This window comes from Mirounga leonina, unplaced genomic scaffold, assembly GCF_011800145.1.
Source record: "Mirounga leonina isolate KUSES-001 unplaced genomic scaffold, KU_Mleo_1.0 Mir_115, whole genome shotgun sequence".
Classification (NCBI taxonomy): domain Eukaryota; kingdom Metazoa; phylum Chordata; class Mammalia; order Carnivora; family Phocidae; genus Mirounga; species Mirounga leonina.
The window spans coordinates 63,130,992-63,150,340 of NW_023270268.1; the positions used below are offsets into that span (position 1 = coordinate 63,130,992).

Below are 19,349 nucleotides of genomic sequence, written 5' to 3' on the forward strand. Positions count from 1 at the left end.
TCTGCCTTCCGCTCAGGTCATGGTCCCAGGGTCCTGGGATTGAGACCCGCATTGGGCTCCCTGCTCCGCGGAAGCCTGCTTCTCTCCCTCTCCCACACCCCCTGCTTGTGTTCCCTCTCTCACTGTGTCTCTCTCTATCAAATAAATAAAATCTTTAAAAAAACGAAAAAAGAAAAAGAAAAAGAAATGTGAGTTCGCCTGGGGTGAAACGTGCCTTAGAGTCCTCAGTGCCTAGCAAAGGGACCAGTACTTTCTCCATCTGGAGAAACAACACAACTTCAATCTACCATCACCCATTAATGAAAAGAAAAAGTTAAAAACTCAATCTGAAAGGCACTAACACCCTTCTACTGATAGGCATTTCCACTGAGTAAATAGGAGGGCCATCTGTAGCCTATAGATGTGCATGGCCTTCAACTCTGAGCTATTTAAAATACACAGACCTTAACCCCCGTTACCTGTACCGTTGAGAAGATAACCTTGATGGACAGGCAAAGCCTGGGATCGAACCTCATCCTACCATCTCCTACACACCACACATGCCTCATGGCTTTCAGAGAAACCCCAGTGCACCTAGTCACTCTGAATTGTATTCTCATTCAGGATGCCAAATGTTAAATAATCATAATCAAGACCAAAAATTCTGGAGCTTTCTCTCTCTCTCCATTCTTAGTACAAGCACCATTTTTTCCCCTAATGGCTAATCATTTTTCCTCTCTCCTTCCTGCCAATCTCTCGGTTCTTCCCACCTGCCCCAGTGTTTCTTCTGGCCAGTGCAACGCTAGCTTTGCATGGATATCATGCCAGAAGAATGGAAATTTATATTCACATTTTGTAACAAACAAATAAGGCAAAGTTAAATAGAGAGAAATCAGAAGCCTGATGAGAGCAGCAATTTATACAGGGTTCTTTGGTCCACGAAGAATCTTAAAAGAACCCCAATAACATCAATCTAAAGAGGTTCCCAGCATCTGGCTATGGAAGTACACAATTCTGGACTGTCAAAGCATCTCCTCTGACAGTGAAGAATAAAACATCTCCTTACTCCAGTTATCTGATGCTGGATAACCAACCACTTCAAAACTCAGTGGCTCAAAATAACACCTTTTTACTATCATTCATGGTTCTAGGGGCTTGCCTCCCATCTGAAGCTGGAATTACCTGAAGGCTTTTCCTCACATGTCTGGCACCTTGCTGAGATCATTGGTTGGCATCCTTCTCTGCACACAACCTCTCCAACCAAGTGTCTTGAGCTTCCTCCCAGCATGGCCATCTCAGAGTATCCAGACTTCCAACATGGCAATTGGCTCCTCCCAGGGCAAGTGTTCTGATACACAGGAAATGAAGGCTGCAGGCTCTTAAAACCTCTGCCCAGAAAACTGGCACAGAGTCACTTCTGCCATACTTTATACAACAAAGCAGTCATCAGACCCATTCAAATTGAAAGAGAAGGAGGAACAGACCCCAGCTCTCAAGAGAAGATCTGAGTGTGAAGATGGGCATTACCACCCTACGCTCAGATAGCCTTGCATGGTCTCTGTTACAAACGTAGGGCTGATGGCAGACTGAGCCCCATTGGATCAGATTTGTGCACATGTAGATATCCACTCCCACGGGACATCATAATCTAAATGCTGGGCAATAGAGGCACTGGTCAACTGTGCTAGTTAGCTATTTACAGCGCTTTCATTGCACTGCGGGTCACCAAGGTTGGGGAAGTGATTAGAAAGAAAGAGTAAAAGAGTTTTCTTTGATCACTAATAATCATCAAATTTACATATTTGCCGCATGTGTTTTAAAGTCTTCTGGGTTTGGGGCGCCTAGGTAGCTCAGTTGGTTGACTGCCGTTGGCTCAGGTCATGATCCTGGAGTCCTGGGATCGAGTCCCACATCGGGTTCCCGGCTAGCGGGGAGCCTGCTTCTCCCGCTGACCCTCTCCTCTCTCATGCTGGTTTCTCACTCTCTCAAATAAATAAATAAATAAATAAAATGTTTTTAAAAAATAAAATAATAAATAAAAATAATAAAATAAAAGTCTTCTGGGTTTAAAAAAAAACAAATACCATTAGTAATTTCATGGAGGTGCAATAGGTTTAGCTTCAAATTTTGATCATTACAGGAGTTCACTGCTCATCTTCTTATACTGGTCCTCCAAGTGCAAATGAATGGATAATTAGTTACTGAACACACAGATTTTCAGAACATTAGCAATGTAATCCTGAGCGTGAATTCCTATTGTGAATATTCATTTAGATAAGCCGCCAAACTTCAGGTGATTTTAAATTAGATCCAGAAATCAATCCTACTAATACTGGAGACTATATCTGTATATAAAACTGTTCATTAAAGCCAGGCAAGAAAGAAGTAACTCCTGGAAAGGCCAACTGGGCAATTACACCAAAGCTTATCTCCACCAGTGACTCGTTAATGACCATCTCTGGCATTCTAGGCCCTAGAAGAACACACAAAGGACAAGGCAAGGAGTTTTCTGTTTTAGATGACTATTAAGCCCTGTGGGAGTTGGTTCTCTTTGAATCCTTTGTCTTCCCCCTTCCTGATAACTGCAACCAAGGAGGTGGCTTTTTTGCCCTGCTTCTCTGGTTTCATAACCGCCTATTTCAACTTTGCTGAGTGACTTCTTCAGAAATCTCAAACCATCAATTACTTGAGTTCATCCTTGCCCCACACAGTCAGCAGCTCCAATAACTCTTCAGCGTGGGGAAAAGCAGCTCTTCCCTGGTGAGGACAAGGCGAGGGGGACAGTGAGGCAACATCAAGTTCTTCTTGCTTCACCAGCGCCAGGTGGCCAGGGTACTGCACGAAACCACAGCTTACGATGACTGGGACGGGCACGGAGGAGAGGGTGCGTAGTATCAACATGGAAACCGGGTTACAAAAATCCCGGGGAAAAAGAAGAGAACTAATTAGAGATATCTGATCAACACACACAAACCGGAATGAATTCTCAAAGATGTTGCCCTTTTTGTGTGTGTGAGAACTTAAGCCTTTTTCTGACCACCAGAAAAGTTAACAGCCGACAGAAGGATTTGGTGATAGAAAATAAGAAGAAGAAAATAAATCATGAAAGAGCCATTCATTGAGCCCTTATAATAATGCCAGGTAGATACTATGACTAATCCCATTTTACACATGAGAAAAATGGAACACGAACCATACATTTAATAACGTGCCCAAGAGCACTTAGCAAGCCAGGGAGCAGAGCTGGCCAGCAATTAAGTTTATACTCTTAACTACCACTAGTATAAAAGAAGAAAAGGGGTTTTCTGACTAGACAAGGCTAGTTTCTAATCCCAACTCCACCATTACTGTGCTAGTCATGTGACTTTAATTGTTAACCTCTCTGAGCCTCAGTTTCCCCACCAACAAAAAGAGATACCACTTAGTTCTTTCAATTGCTGGGAATTCCCAGAACATAGATGGTTTTCAGTAAATGATAGCTATTTTTATTATGCAGGCCAGAGGGAAAATGGTCCAGTTAAACAAAAATAAACCACAAAAACGAGAAGGAAACCTGGAAGCATTAAGAACATGAACATCCCATGCTGAGCTCCTGAGGAAAACCATACCTTGAAAAGGGCTCCCTCTCTACAGCCTTGAGCCTCTCCTCACACGTGGACTGGACACAATCTTGAGACAGTATGTATAGCCTGTGTCCACAACTCAGGGAATTAATACAGATTTTCCTTTTCCTTTTACCTAGAGATACATAAATATATAATATATAACATACAAAAATACGTTTTCACTCCTATCCAATCTTTTCTAACTCTAACAGGTCCTTACATCTGATTCTAAATTAAATTCTCTTCAGACACAGCTCTGATTAAATCTCACTGGCTTCAGAGCCATTGAAGGATCTTTAATGCTAATAGAATAAAATCCAGTCTCTGAGGTCTGGCCTCCTCTACCCCACAGCAGAGATTCAGGCTTCCATTCTAATCCTATCTCCCCTCATGCCTCATCTGGAACTCCCCTTCAAGGAAGGACAAGGCCCCTCAGCCCACTTGTCCCTGGGCATAGATACCTGGCTGGTTCCCTAAGCATCAGCTCCTGCTCATCTTTTCCTGTTCAAATCCCTTCAACCTTTCCACGCCCCACTAAAGTGCCTCCTTTTCCAACAAAACTCCTGATATGGTCTGAATGTTTGAGCCTCCTCTAAAACCCGTATGTTGACATTCTAACCCCCAAGGTGACGGTATTAGGAAGTGGTCCTTTGGGAAGTGATTAGGTCATGGGAGTGAGCCTCATTAATTGGATTAGTGCCCTTATTTTTTAAAGGGATCCAGAGAGCCTCCTTGTCCCTTTCACCGTGTGAAGATGCTATAAGTCTGTGACCCAGAAAAGGGCCCTTACCCAACCATGCTGGCATCCTGACCTCAGTGTAATAAATTTCTGTTGTTTATAAGCTGCCCAGCCTGTAATACTTTGTTATAGCAGCCTAAACAGACTACGACACGCATCCCGTAAGCAGTTCAGCCCCCAGTAAATCATTCTCTTCTTCCTCTAAATCCCTACCATGTATGAGCCTTTCTTCTCTCCATTGCACATATGTATAGTTCAGTATTGTGATGTAACTTCCCTCGGAGACAGTTCTTCTCTCTCCAATGATACCATATGCAACTTGAGAGAACATATATGATTTAGGGTATAGGTTTATAGGCAGGCAAATCTAAAGTCAAACCCCAGCTCTGCAATTTTCTAGCTGTATGACCTCGAGCAAGCTATTGAACCTCTCTAAATAATATTTTCCTCTCCCATAAAATAGGATAATAATATTAGTTCCCACCTCTGATTTGAGGGATGGCTCATGCCAGGCACATATAAGTGCTTAATAATGTCAGCTATAATTATTACCAATATCCATTTTTCATATACTTTCATATACTCTATCCCCCACAGCACCAACTAGCTAATCTATTTATCTACCTACCTATCCATCCTTTCATCTTTCCATTTATCTGTGTAAGACACTCAATGAATCTTTGCCCATTGCCTAATTTAGATGCACCAATCCTTCTCACCTTTCCATTTCTCCAAGAAGCACAAAGCTGTTCCTAACTTATTAATCTGGCATTGAAACTCAAGAAGATTCTCCAGATAGGATCTCACACAGAGCATGGTGATTTCCAGGAGGCTGAAATGGGAGTGAAAAGTGATCATTTCCTTAGTTCAGATATGCTGGTTTGAAGAACAGCTGAATAATTCATTAGGTCCTTTAAAGTGCATGGATCAGATTCTACTCTTTGAGAGGCATTTTACCTTGAAGTAAACTATTTTTCATTCTCCTTTGGAATGAGAGGTAGATAACAGACTGCCTCTGTTTAACAAAACTATAATAAAGGTCTAAATGATAACAATCCCTTAGATTTGCAGAGTGCATCACAGTTGATAAAGCACACTCCTATCTATCACCCCATTCCATCCTTCCAGCAGCCCCCATCAGACAACCAGAGAGCTTCTCTCAGTGTGATAAATGGGAATGCTCAGGAATGTTCAAGAGCTTTCCCAAGTGCCAGTTTGTTGGTTCAAATCTCCCAGCTCCTAATTCAGTGCTCCTTTTACAGCACTACAGGATTTAAAACTATTTGCACATCTTTGCAAAGAGATAGCCAGCTGGAAAGAATGAAACCCACTGCTAATTTGTATTTTGGTTAAAGTACTTGTGTTATCACCTTGGAGATTATGAATGCAAAGCAAAAATGTCAAATGGTATTTAATGCAGTTCTATACAACATGAGACTCAGTGGGAGACCTCAGTGGAGAGTCTATTTTAATGCTAGCCATTTTCAGGGTCTTTTGTTCTTGTTCTCCTAGCAGTAACACAGGAGTATACAGCTCCAACCTCCAGGGATTTCCCGTGACGATACTCAGGGTGGACCACAACTGGATACTCTTCCTAGGTCTAGTGTTCTACCAGGCCCCCTCACTCACAGCCTTCCAGCTGCCCAACCAGCTACCTGGCTCCCCCTCAGACATAGAGTGTGTTCTATCTGAACACCTGGGCCATTCAGGGGCTACTCCCATCTGCAGCCTGCTCCCTAACCTCATTCACACCTTTGCACAATTACTTCAGAGAGGCCTTCAGCCCATCTTACCTCATTCTCACTCCCCTCCCCTCCCCCTACACACACCCAGTCACACTTCCCTACTGTTCCATCATGGTACTTATCACTACCTGACATTTTACAAACTTTTTATCTCTCTGTTTATGACCGGTCTCCCCGCTAGAATGTAAGCCCCATGAGGGCAGGGCTTTGACTAGTTCACAACTACACCACCAGTACTTTCAATAGTCCCTGACAATAAGAAGCTCCCAATAAATACTTGTTGAATAAGGCAATACAGCCTACACATTGCCCTGTTTAGAATCTCTACTTCTTCCAATGTGAAAAGATTCTTACAGATGAAACTAAAAGAACAAAAACAAATCTCGCAACTAGGAAAGATGCAAAGAAAATTAGTGCCATGGTAGGGACTCGGAACATGTGGGCAGAAACCCTGGGACCACAGCAACCATGACTGCAACTAGGTGACATCACTAGAGCTGATACCATGCAGTCGGTAAGAACAGATTAATGACCAACACTCCTCTCCCATCCCAACCAACTGGCATCTCATGGCCTAAGGTAATTCCATCAAATGCCTCAGGCTATTCCTTTTGGAAAGGGGTCCAAGTTATTTCTTGGATTGTGCACATATGGCAGCAAATTGGCATGCATCATGGGGGAGTAGCCCAACATAACATTACATCCTTCAGTCTCATGGGATAACAACTACTCAATATCAGTCATGAAGTATTCTTGCTAAAAATATTTAACCTGAATGTAATAAAGAGAAAATCATCACATGTCCAGAATGTGGGATATTACACAGGGCAACTGGCCAGGACTCCAAAAAAGTTAATGTCAGGAAGGGAAAAAAAAAAAAAAAGACAGGAAGACTCTCCTAGATAAAGAAAGAAAGAAAGAAAAAAAAGAGAGAGAGAGAGAAAGAAAAAAAAGAGAGAGAAAGAAAGAAAGAAAGAGAGAGAGAGAGAGAGAAAGAAAGAAAGAAAGAAAGAAAGAAAGAAAGAAAGAAAGAAAGAAAGAAAAAGAAAGAAAGAAAGAAAGGAAGGAAGGAAGGAAGGAAGGAAGGAAGGAAGGAAGGAAGAAAGAAAGAAAGAAAGAAAGAAAGAAAGAAAGAAAGAAAGAAAGAAAGAAAGAAAGAAAGAAAGAAAGAAAGAAAGAAAGAAAGAAAGAAAGAAATAGGTTGGATCCCGGGGTTGGGAAAACAGCTATAAAATTAAGAAACCAGAAAAATTGAATGTGGACTGCATAACTTACAAAGGTTCCATCAGCTATACCCATTGACTCTGTTATTGAAAGCCAAGATCCAATTTGTCATTAGTCACCCCTACAAGTAATCATTCTGCATTTTCCACATACATCATGTCCTCTGGTTGCATACATCTGGTCACAATAAAATCTATATCCTGAGTTCAATAGGGCTTAGCCTGCATGGAGCATCTTTAATGCTAATTGGAGGAGACGGAGTTTGTAAATCCTTATTTACAAGATGATTAGGAAAATTGTATTTCCTAAGCCTGCCTTTTGCATTTCTACTATTCTTTCCATATATTTCTCCACCCCCTCCCTCTCCCTTTGCAGCGGGGGGAGGGTGCCTATTAACATTTATTAAAGTTCTTATAAAATACTACTTCAGCCACTAAATTGTAAATTCCTTTAGAGTAGAAATGATACCTAGTTATTCTTTGCATTCCTCGTGGCAAACACAATGTCTCACATAGAGTACATAGCTCATAAGTGGCTATTGAATTCTAAAAATCACTATACTTTAATTTAGAGCATGTAATGACTATTTATTGGCTTGAATTTTTAAATGACCCTGACTCTACACTGTAGTACACTACAAAATGTACTGAGGAACTAATACATTTCTCAGAGTTTGCAACTTTCATTCAATTACCAAGCCTTTGAAACATCCCATGAAATGTTTAACAGTAAAGCTACTCTTCACATCTCAAGAAATATTCCTGAAGAAATTGGAAAATCAAGACATTCTTTCCATGTATAAAAAAATTCAGTAAGTGATTCAATAAGTCAGTATCACACCTTATTTCAAAATGAGATGGCATGAAGAGCATTTGGTAAGACCTTCTGAATACTCATATCTGTTAGAAAAAGGTCTATTTCACCAAATAACCCTTGCATTATGATTTACCCACCTTTCTGCATTCCCATCAACTGCATCTTCCCTCACTCTCTTCAATGAGAAATTTTATACTTGCTTATTTCTTTAGTACTTATTGAATTGATGCCGGTAATGTGAAAGGTATTATAACATTTAAATATCATTTAACTTTCTGCTTTTCAGCTCACACCTTGCTTTTTTAATTTCCATTTCCATTTGTGAATCCTGACATTTGCAAATGTCCTGGATCATCAGGCTCTGAGACATTCACGTTCTACTTTACTGAAATCAGACTGCTCGTTGCACTTCAACAATTACATTTCTTTTACACTTGCTGACACTCTTTCATGACGATCTCCAAGACCAATACCTCCACTGGGGCCTCAGGTACCCCCTTCCGATAGTCAAAATGCTTTTCAAGACAAGCTTTCTCTCAGGCCACATAGCATATCCTGAAGAATTACCATGACCTAGTTCTAGAATGTCACTCCAGATAGATTTCAGCCAGCGGCAAACAATACACAAAGCATCTTTACTTTAGCCCCATTTCTAAGAACTGCTCCCTCTTTGAGAGATTAACCAGAGGAAGTCACCCCCTTGGAGAAAAAGAGACCATGTGTTTGGTCTCTATCCAGCCACTACCTGGCTACACAATCCGAGACGTGTGTCTCTGAGTTTTATTTAGTTTCCCCGTCTTTAAAATAAAGCAGTTATACTAGGTCACCCCTCACTTGCCTTCTACCTCTAAGATTCTGTAATTCCATTGAGTGTTCCTATGTGGGACAGAGGACAAACATGATTATCAATTTTTTTTAAAAAAAGCATAAACCTTTGGATAGCTCTTCTGTATTTTGCTACCTCAAAGTATTGGGGGCACACTGGCAACTTCCACAACGTTCTATTAAACCTTAGAGATTAAAACATGACCCAAACCAATGCCACAGCAATTGCACTCTTAGGTCTATACCCAAGAGAAATCAAAACATGTGTCCACACAATACTTGCACACAAATGTTCACAGCAGCATTATTCACACTAGCCAAAAAATGAAAATAACAAAAATGTCCATCAACTAATGAATGGGTAAAAAAAAAAAAAAAAAGGTGGTACATCCATACAATGGTATATTATTCAAAAAGGATTGGAATACTACTACCTGCTACAACATGAATGACTCTTGCAACTATTATACTAAGTGAGAGAAGCTAGTCACAAAGCTACTCACACATGTTATGTAAACCTATTTATATGAAATGTCCATTATAGGCAAATCTATAAATACAGAAAGTAAATTAACGGTTGCCTAAGGCTGGAGTGGGAAGAGAGTTGGAGGGAAATGGGAAATAACTGCTAATAAGTAAAAGGTTTCTTTTTGGAGTGACGAGATTGTTCTAACCATGATTGTGATGATGGTTACACAACTCTGTGAATACACTAAAATCCACTGAATTACACACTTCAAATGGAAGAATTATACAGTATGTGAATTACATCTCGACAAAACTGTTGTTAAAAAATTAACGCCCCAGAATTCTGCCTAAGGATAAAAGAATAAAAAAAAAAAAAAACTTTCAAAGGAAGCCCTGGGTTCAAATCTCAGTGCTCCCACTCAATAGCTGTGTGATCTTGAGTCAGTCTCTTAAGCCGCATTTCCCTAGCCTGTGAAGTGGGGAAAGCACTGCAATCTCCCCTCCCCGCGCTGGTGAGGATTAAATGAGGTAACATACAATGTCCAAGATATACTAAGCATTTAATAAATGGTGGCAGTTGTTGATGTCATTATGATCTCATTAATGGAAAATTGACTATTTTTTTAAATGAATTGACTTCAAAGCTCAGGCACTGAATTTAACTGCAAGTTTATAGCAGCCAGTGCCTAAGTGGAAACGCTCAAGTTTTTTCATTTTCTGACAACAGAAGTCAGTGCCACTAACCCATAAGCTGGCTATCCTATCAGTGTGGTGTTTGGGGTTTTTTTTTTTAAGATTTTATTTATTTATTTGACAGAGAGAGAGAGCACATGCAGGGGGAGTAGCAGGCAGAGGGAGAGGGAGAAGCTGGGTCCCCGCTGAGCAGGGAGCCCAATGAGGGCTCGAACCCAGGACCACAGGATCATGACCTGAGCCGAAGGCAGATGCTTAATGACTGAGCCACCCAGGCGCCCCTATCAGTGTGTTTTGACTCAACAAGAGGCAGGTCAGTAAGATCAAAATGGCTTTTAGCATAAATAGTTCCAAAGGAGAATGACAACAAACTTCCAGGTAGTCAAAATACTTCAATGACTTATGCCCAAGACTGGTCCTCAATGATTACCTTATTCATGCCTGACTTGTGAAGAGTTCTATTTCAACCATGATGTAGTAAGTGTTGGTGAGACAGGTCTGGTGCTGGCCTTTGGGGGGGGGGGGGGAGAAGGAACAGACCTGGTCCCTGCCTTTGGGGGAGTTTGTATTCTAGCATTCAGTCCTAAACTCATGTTAAAATTTACTTTCACCTTAATTTTGCCACCATATGAAAAATAATAAATCTGCTCAGTACATGAAGGCAGGTAGTCAAAAGGAATAGCAACACTCAAGGTGGTGCTCAGGTCTCTGGGCATTTCGGAGGCTCAGTTCCCCTCAGAGCCTGGAGCATAGAACTCTGCACCCTGGGCTGAGAGGTCAGAGTTCTGTTCTTAGCTCCACCACTGGGCACCGTGAGTCTAAACCACTTCACCCCTTGGTGTTTCTGTTTCCATCATTAAAATAGGCAGGGCCAAGCCTAGACATTTAATTAAATTTCTCCATCACTTAGGACCAAAAAATGCTTACGCTAGTTGCACATAAATTTTTCAGCTTTACTGATATAATTGACTGATATAATTGACTGATATAACTGATATAATTTTTCAGCTTTACTGATATAATTGACATAGAACCTTGTGTAAGTTTAAGGTGTACAACATGACAATTTGATATATGTAAAATTGAGAAATGATGACAATAAAGTTATTTAACGTATCCATCTCTAGCTGCACGTAGAGTGCCAATGACAGTGACAGTTCTCAGTATAAATTAATAAATTGATACAATGTTCCATACAAGACGCTAAACACTCCCCTGTACTCACCCGTGCGTGTGAGTGCACACACACACAAAACCCAGAAAACATAAAGTGAGGTCCCTGGCAGAAATGACCCATTATGGTAAATTCACCCGTGTGAGAGGTGTCCTCTAGGGAGGCAGCCTACCAGCCTATCCTCTAGAAAACACACATTTCTTTCCATGGCCCTTGTATGGTACTGCACGTAAAGTAATACTGTGGTTCAACTTAGATGCATATTCGTCCTCTGAGGTCATCCTATTATCGGCCTTTTGGGTATTCATGATTGCACGCCACCAATACACGCACACTTTATACATATGCATTCAAATTTCACATGCTGCTTCTAATTGGGCCATTTACTTCTGTGAATTAGTATATCAGACTGGAAATATGAAGATAATATTTATATGGTTTTTAAAAACTAGCTACATGGTGTCTGCTTTAACTCAATACTTTATTGTTTTTTAAACTTTCTACTTTCTCAAAATACCTTCTTTTGTTTTACTACTTTTTTAAGAACTGCTATCAGAAAATGGGAAAATAAACTTACTTTTGGCAATTATACAGTCATCAAACATCTAACATGGGGTTCGGCAAAATGGGGCAAGGGGAGTGGGAGATACGGGCTTCCAGTTATAGAGTGAGTAAGTCATGGGAATGAAAGGCACAGCATAGTGAATATAGTCAATGACATTATAAAAGCATTGTATGGTGACAGAGAGTAGCTACACTTGTGGTGAGCAAGGCATAAGGTACAAACTTGTGGAATCATTACGTTGTACACCTGAAACTAATGTATTATTGTGTGTCAACTATACTCAAAAAAAAAAAAAAAAAGATCTAACATGTACAGAAGTTGTACTATGCACTCAGATACAAAGATGAAGAATATGGGACCCCAGTTAGCCTTAACTCTTAAAGAGATCACTGTCCAGTGAAACTGTAGTAAAACAATTTATTTTATTTTTTTAATTAAAAAAATTTTTTTTTCAGCAGGGCCTACGGGGGGAGCGTGAGGGACGCCACGAATTCCATTTGGAGGCATCTTTGAGCTCGCCGAGTAGACACCATGAGCAAAGCTCACCCTCCCGAGTTGAAAAAACTTATGGACAAGAAATTGTCATTGAAATTAAATGGTGGCAGACATGTCCAAGGAATATTGCGGGGGTTCGATCCATTTATGAATCTTGTGATAGATGAATGTGTGGAGATGGCAACTAGTGGGCAACAGAACAATACTGGAATGGTGGTAATACGAGGAAATAGTATCATCATGTTAGGAGTCTTGGAGCGAGTATAAACAATGGGTGTGTTCATCAGAAGAAATCAACTGCTTCCACATGGCCCATCCATAGTACCTGTTTTACTACAATATAAAAATCAGGTCGTGTGCATTTTCATCTTGAACTTTTTTGTTAAATAAACTTTTATGATAGTCAAAAAATTTTTTTTCAGCTTTATTGAAATATAATTGACATATAACATTGTGTAAGTTTAAGGTGTAAGAAGTGTCGATTTGATACACTTATATATTGCAAATGATTATCACTGTAGCATTAGCTAACACCTCCATCCAGTCACATAATTACCATTTCTTTTTTGAGGTGAGAACATTCAAGATCTACCCTCTTAACAATTTCCAAGTATATAATACATTATTGCTAACTATAAGCACAAGGCTGTGCATTAGATCCCAGAACTTACTCATTTTCTAACTGGAAGTCTATACCCTTTGACCAACAATCTCATTTCCCCCTGCCTTGGCCTCTGAAAAAAAATTTTTTAATCGACCAAATTAATTCTCTTCATTGGTATAAAGAGTGAGTTCTCATTAGTGTTCTAATACCTCCTAGGTGGGTTGACTGAGCAGTTGAAATCTTTGGAAGCTTAGAATCCTCCTCTGCACAAATGAGAAGGCAGACCAAGAAGTCTATCACACTCCTCCTCCAATGAAGATATGTGCTTTTGATTGCCATTTTAAGCCAGGCTGAACTTTCCCTCAGTTTTTATAAGGTTCCAGGGCTAAAGCTGAAGATATTTTAGCCAATGTGCAAATCAGTCAATGTGTAGCACTGTGTCAATATGTGAATAGTTACGTATTACATCACTATATAAACCTTACACAAGCTACTAAATAGAGGAAATGACTACAATCACCCAGACCATTTAAAACCAAATTCTTGGGCGCCTGGGTGGCTCAGTTGGTTAAGCAACTGCCTTCGGCTCAGGTCATGATCCCGGAGTCCTGGGATCGAGTCCCGCATCGGGCTCCCTGCTCAGCAGGGAGTCTGCTTCTCCCTCTGACCCGCTCCTCTCTCATGCTGTTTCTCTCTCTCTCAAATAAATAAATAAATAAAATCTTTAAAAATAAATAAATAAATAAATAAAACCAAATTCTTTACATTAAAAAATACTCTGAATTCATATATATTGGTGCATTGTGTTTATATGCACTCCCATTCAATTTACACATGATTAATTTGTGTGCTTCAGAAAAAGGCAATGAAATCAATACCTGCTTTTAATATTCATATACTAATTTCAAAAACCACAATTTAAGCAACCTGCCAAATATTAAACCATGGGTATGTAAACTAGTAATTCTTCTCAGGTATCTGTTAGTAATGTTATAAATAGTAACACTAATTCACACTAATATAAATGCCAACTTTTGGGCGCCTGGGTGGCTCAGTTGGTTAAGCGACTGCCTTCGGCTCAGGTCATGATCCTGGAGTCCCTGGATCGAGTCCCGCGTCGGGCTCCCTGCTCCGCGGGGAGCCTGCTTCTCCCTCTGACCCTCCCCCCTCTCATGTGCTCTCTCTCTCTCATTCTCTCTGTCTCAAATAAATAAATAAATAAATAAATCTTAAATGCCAACTTTTTAGCACCTCTTTGGCTAAATAGAGAAGTATGAATAATTTGACTCTCTATAAATTCTAATTTTAAGAAATTATATTTATCACTCATGCTATATTTATTACCCATACCTACATAGTATTTATCCTAAATTCTATGCAGAAGACAACCCATTGGTAATTTTTTTCATATTAAAAAAAAGGTTTAATGTGAACAATATGGGTTCTACTTAATCAAAAAAAAAGAAAGAAATAACAGCAACATGAATGTAAAAATGCACATTTTTTTCAACATCAAAGTCATCTTGGAATACACACAAAACTATTTTAAGCAGGAATGAGTTTTATTCAGGTCTACCTTGCTTCAAATCTCTACCCGTTTTAACTGGAGCTCCATCCTCTCTAGACCCTTCAAACCTTTACCCCTTCTCAGCACACCCTGCCACTGTTAACCCTGCCCTGCTTTCCTTATAAGGCCACAGATTCCTCAACTCCAGCCACAGGTACCAATGACTGAGGAGGGGCAAAGGTTAAGGTCACCGGATTTGGGGAGGGCAATGAACAGCAAGAGCCAGGTGTTGAATGGCCATCTACCTGGACAAATAATTGTCAAGAATGATGAAGACAGGTGCAGCCACTATGGAAAACAGTACGGAGGTTCCTCAAAAAAAATAAAAATAGAACTATCATATGATCCAGCAATTCCACTTCTGGGTATTTAACCAAAAAGAATGAAAGAAAACACTAACTTAAAAAGATTTTGCACCCCCATGTTCACGGAAGAAGTACTTACAGTAGTTAAGATATAGAAACAGCCTAAATGGGTACATGGATAAAGAAAATGTGATACTGAGAAAAATCCTCCCTGATTTCTAGCATCAAACCATCTGCTTTTGATCCCCTTTTCTTAATCAAGTATAGTCGAGTGCCTCCATAATCTAAGAGCATGGGCTAGTTTATTAAGCTTGTGAAAGTTTATAAACCTTCCCATACTCAGCTTCCTTCGCTGTAAAATGGAACAGAATGTCCACTGTTCAAAGCAGTTGTAAGATTTAAATACGGTAACAGATTACGGTAGCTGCCACAGAGTCGGGTGCTTAACATACAGTAGCGATTATTGTTACCCTCTAAGGCCTGTCTCCCTCAACAACAAAGCACACTTTCTCTCACATTAATTAAAGATTCCATTTAGAGCCCACTTCCGAGAGGTGTTCTAGCCACTGGGAATGTAGCCATGAACAAAACCAAGGGAAAATCCTTGCCCTCGTGGAGTTTACAGCCTAGCAGAGGGAGAGAGACGGGCAATAAATAAAACAGAGAAGTAAATTATATGGTGTTAGACGATGCCAAGCCCTATGGAGTCGCAATTTATGAAAGTGTGTTCTGGGAGGCCTCACTTAAAGATGACATGCGTGTAAGCAAAGATCTGAAAGAAGCGAGTAGCCAAGCAGATATCTGGAGCAGAGGGGTCCTCAGAGGGCCGAGGCAGGAGCATTCTGGACCATCTGAGGAATAGCAAAAAGGCAGGTGTAGCTGAAGCCAGTGAGCAAGGGGAAGAACAGCAGATGAAGGCAGAACAATGAGGGGAAGAGGGCAGGAGGGGAGCAGATCCGGCCTGACAGGGCCTTGAAGGCCATTGTAAGGAATTCAGCATTTACTTCGAGTGAGTAGAAGAGTAGGAGCCCCTGGTAAAATCTGTACGGTGGCATGATCCAACTTAACCTTTGTTAGGATCACTCTGAACACTGTTGAGGACAGGCTCAAGGTCAAGGAAGGAAGAGGAAGACCAGTTAGGAGACTATTTCAGTAATTTAGGACAAAGACGATAGTGGCTGGTTGATGTCAATAAAAGTGAGAAGTCGTTGGATCCTGGATCTATTTTTGAAGGGAATATAATACCCAAAGGATTTTCTGATGGATCCAATGTGCGGTGCAGAAAAAGGGAAGGGCCACTGATGACTCCCAAGGATTTTGTCCCCAGCAACTGAAGAACCCAGGGGTCCTTTAGTGGGTAATGCCTTTATCTCTCCCGGACCACTGCTTCCTACCCACTAACAGCCCAAAGGTCTTCCTTGCTTTAAGAATAGAAGAGAAAGCATGTCAGCTTTCTGCTGTCCTAATCTCTCCTAATGCTTGACACTAAATTTCCTTGCAAAATTGCACTGTAACCACTGCCTTCACCTCCCCCTGCCTCTACAACAGACCCCTCCCCTTCCCTTCCAGAGAACACTCCGGCAGGGCCGTGAGGACATTCCAATCACTCAGCCCAGCCTCTGGAATTCTGTACTACAGTGTACCCTTCTTGCTATACTGTAGCATTTGGCACAGACTCAATACCTCCTTCCTCAAATTCTGGCCTTGGTGGGAAGGTCCGCTGTCCTGACTTACTGTAATGACTGTGACCCTTCCTTCCACAGTCTCCTATCTCCTTTACTCTCTCCTTCATTTCCGCTCTCAAGTATCACACTCTAAATTCCTCTCTGTCCCTCTGTGCACTACCAGGACCTTCTACTCACAGCCATTCTGACTGTTCCCTACATGGGGTCCCTAGCCACCAGCTCAGCATCTAGAACATCGCTGATTGCACAAATGAACGAATCAATCAATCCGTCCATCAGTCGTCACGTCTCTCTTTAGTTTTCATCTGTCTCCCAAGCTCCTGCTCTGTTATTACAGCACAAGCTGCACATTCCCGTTCAGTTCTCGGAGTCTAAATGAAACACGCCATCTTAACTCTCCCTCCACATAGCAGGCTGCTTCATTCGGACTACCGCATTTATTTTAAGGATGTAATGATCCCTGTATAAAAACTTTTATTTCCTCAAGACTAAGATTTCTCCAAGAGCCTCCCTTGGGCCCTCTTCAATTCTTTTTACAATGCTACCAGCTCAATTTTCTAAAACACTAGTTTGATCATGTCATTCATCTAATCAATAATGTTTATTGGCTCCACATTGCCTTCAGAAGTTGAGACGCAGAGGGAGACAAACAGAGAGACAGAGAGAGAGAGAGAAGGAAAGAAAAAGAGGAAGGAAAGAGAGAGCACAAGAGAATATTATCTAGGCTTGATTTTGGCTTTTTTTTTTTTTCTTTTCTTTTAAATAAACTTTCTTCTTTTTGGCCCCACCTTGCACACCAGTTTCATTCCAAGCTGTTCCTCAGGGCTGCTTTTTAGATACATTTTCTCCTCCTAAATTCTGACATACTCCATCTAGCCCCTTGACTAGCCAAAGTATAATACAAGCCCTTCGCTATATATTAGAGACTTTTAAAGTCTAGTCTGTATCAACCTGTCCAATCTTACTCCCCACAAATGTCTGCCAAAAACCCATTTTCTCCCTTCAGATGGTCTCTCCACCCCTCCAACAAGCCTTATACACCAGTGTTCTCACAGTTCCTTGCCTGGTTGTTTTCTCCTCCAGCTTCTCTTTGTATCTTGTACTACGTGTTCATCAGTGCCCCACTCAGATCCTGCACTGCCCCAGAAGCCGCATACACACAACCCGGCCAAGAGTGGCTTGCAGCATTCCTGTCCTAGAATGTACTGTACTTGCCACTCCTATGCTGCTCATAACACTGGTTCTCAAGTGGGGCCCTGGAACCAGCCACAGTATCACGTCATTAAAATGCAAATGCTTCCCTGTACCACCGCTCATGGCCCCCCAGCCCTACTGAATTAGAATCTCTAGAGGCCGAGTCCAGCAATCTGTGATTTAACACACTCTCCAGGAAAGGCTAATGCACACTGAAGTTTGAGAACCGCTGAAGTTTTATAATAAAATTTATAATAAAATTTATCTTGCCAACCAAACAATATGCAAAATGCCAAGAGCAGTGTCTAATGTATAGCTGTCCACCCAGAAACTTGAGTTTTGTGACACCGTTCTCCGCGATGGCGTCGCATTAAATATCAAGTGAATTTTGCCCCCAGCCCCTAATTTTGAGGGAAAAAAATCATGAGAAACAACGAAAGTACTCTAATTTTTAATATGAACCAAGAAAAAAATTAATATTGTTTTAATCAAAAGTTTAAGCTTTTTAATATTAGCACAAAATTAAATGCTTTTATCTAATATTTAATATGCAGTAAATAAAGAGACTCTTCTTTTCTATTTCCTTTATAGTTCAGCTTTGGAAAAATAGTTCTGAAGTTTTGAGATCTTACCTTAATCATGAATACAGGAGAAGGCACCTAAATAAAAATCCCTGCAACAAGATGACACCTTAATTTTAAACAATCTGTATGTTACAGAAGATGAAAAGTCAAACCAAGTCAAGTTAGACATTCACGTTTAATATTCTGCTTTCAGGAAATTCAGTAATAAAGAGTCACACTTAGGTCCAGCCTACTTATTTCCACTCTTTAGACAACCACATTTAAGAAAGAATTCATCAAAAGGCCCAAAATGAAACATTTTTTGTCCTGGCTATAAAGGAAATATTATTAACACTAAAAATGCCATGGGATAGTATAATATGTTCCATTTATTCCCTATATTGATGAACTTTTTTCATGTTTAATGTGAAAAGGATACAGTGGTAGCTATGCTAGGTCTTAGCCTAATTTTGTATACTGAGCCTCTTTGGAGTTTTATTGCCAAAATGTCCAAGATTCCATACCAGTACATTCTTTTTAATATAATTATTTTTAAAAACAGAAAGACTGGAAAAGACTATGCCAAAATAGTAAAAGGAGTTACCTCTGGTACCACATAATTTTTTTACTTCTTGTTTTTTTTTAAAGATTTTATTTATTTATTTGACAGACAGAGACAGCGAGAGAGGGAACACAAGCAGGGAGAGTGGGAGAGGGGGAAGCAGGCTTCCTGCTGAGGAGGGAGCCCGATGCGGGGCTCAATCCCAGGACCCTGGGATCATGACCTGAGCCGAAGGCAGATGCTTAACAACTGAGCCACCCAGGCGCCTCCTTCTTCTTTTGTAATAACCAATTTTTTTTTCAATGAGCATATATTAACTTTCAAAATCTGGAAGAAAAAAGTTTTAAGGACACATTTTTGTTTTATGTAAGAAATAGTACAATAGTTCATTTCTTCATTTAGGAGAATTGTGTGTGTGTGTGTGTATGTTTCACATCTCATTTAACACAAAAACTCTATAAGGTAAAATCATTATTCACATTTTGCGGATAAGAAAACTGAGTCACAGAGAAATTAAATATATTGTACAGAGGACTCAAAC

The 19,349-nt window shown here is 40.4% G+C and overlaps 2 protein-coding genes across 10 annotated transcripts in view; one reads left to right on the forward strand and one right to left on the reverse strand.

Annotated features, from left to right (window-relative positions):
• Window positions 1-19,349, reverse strand: part of TNIK (TRAF2 and NCK interacting kinase) — a 384,684-nt gene that overhangs the window by 340,215 nt on the left and 25,120 nt on the right. The window lies entirely within an intron of this gene.
• LOC118006293 (small nuclear ribonucleoprotein G-like) lies at window positions 12,365-12,726 on the forward strand. Its single transcript, XM_034998916.1, has one exon. The coding sequence runs from the start codon at window positions 12,365-12,367 to the stop codon at window positions 12,593-12,595; it is 231 nt and encodes a 76-aa protein (XP_034854807.1). The 3' UTR covers window positions 12,596-12,726.

What these genes read in the sequence shown, in the direction of transcription:
- LOC118006293 (XM_034998916.1), top strand. Translation starts at nt 12,365, where the DNA reads ATGAGCAAAGCTCACCCTCCCGAGTTGAAAAAACTTATGGACAAGAAA.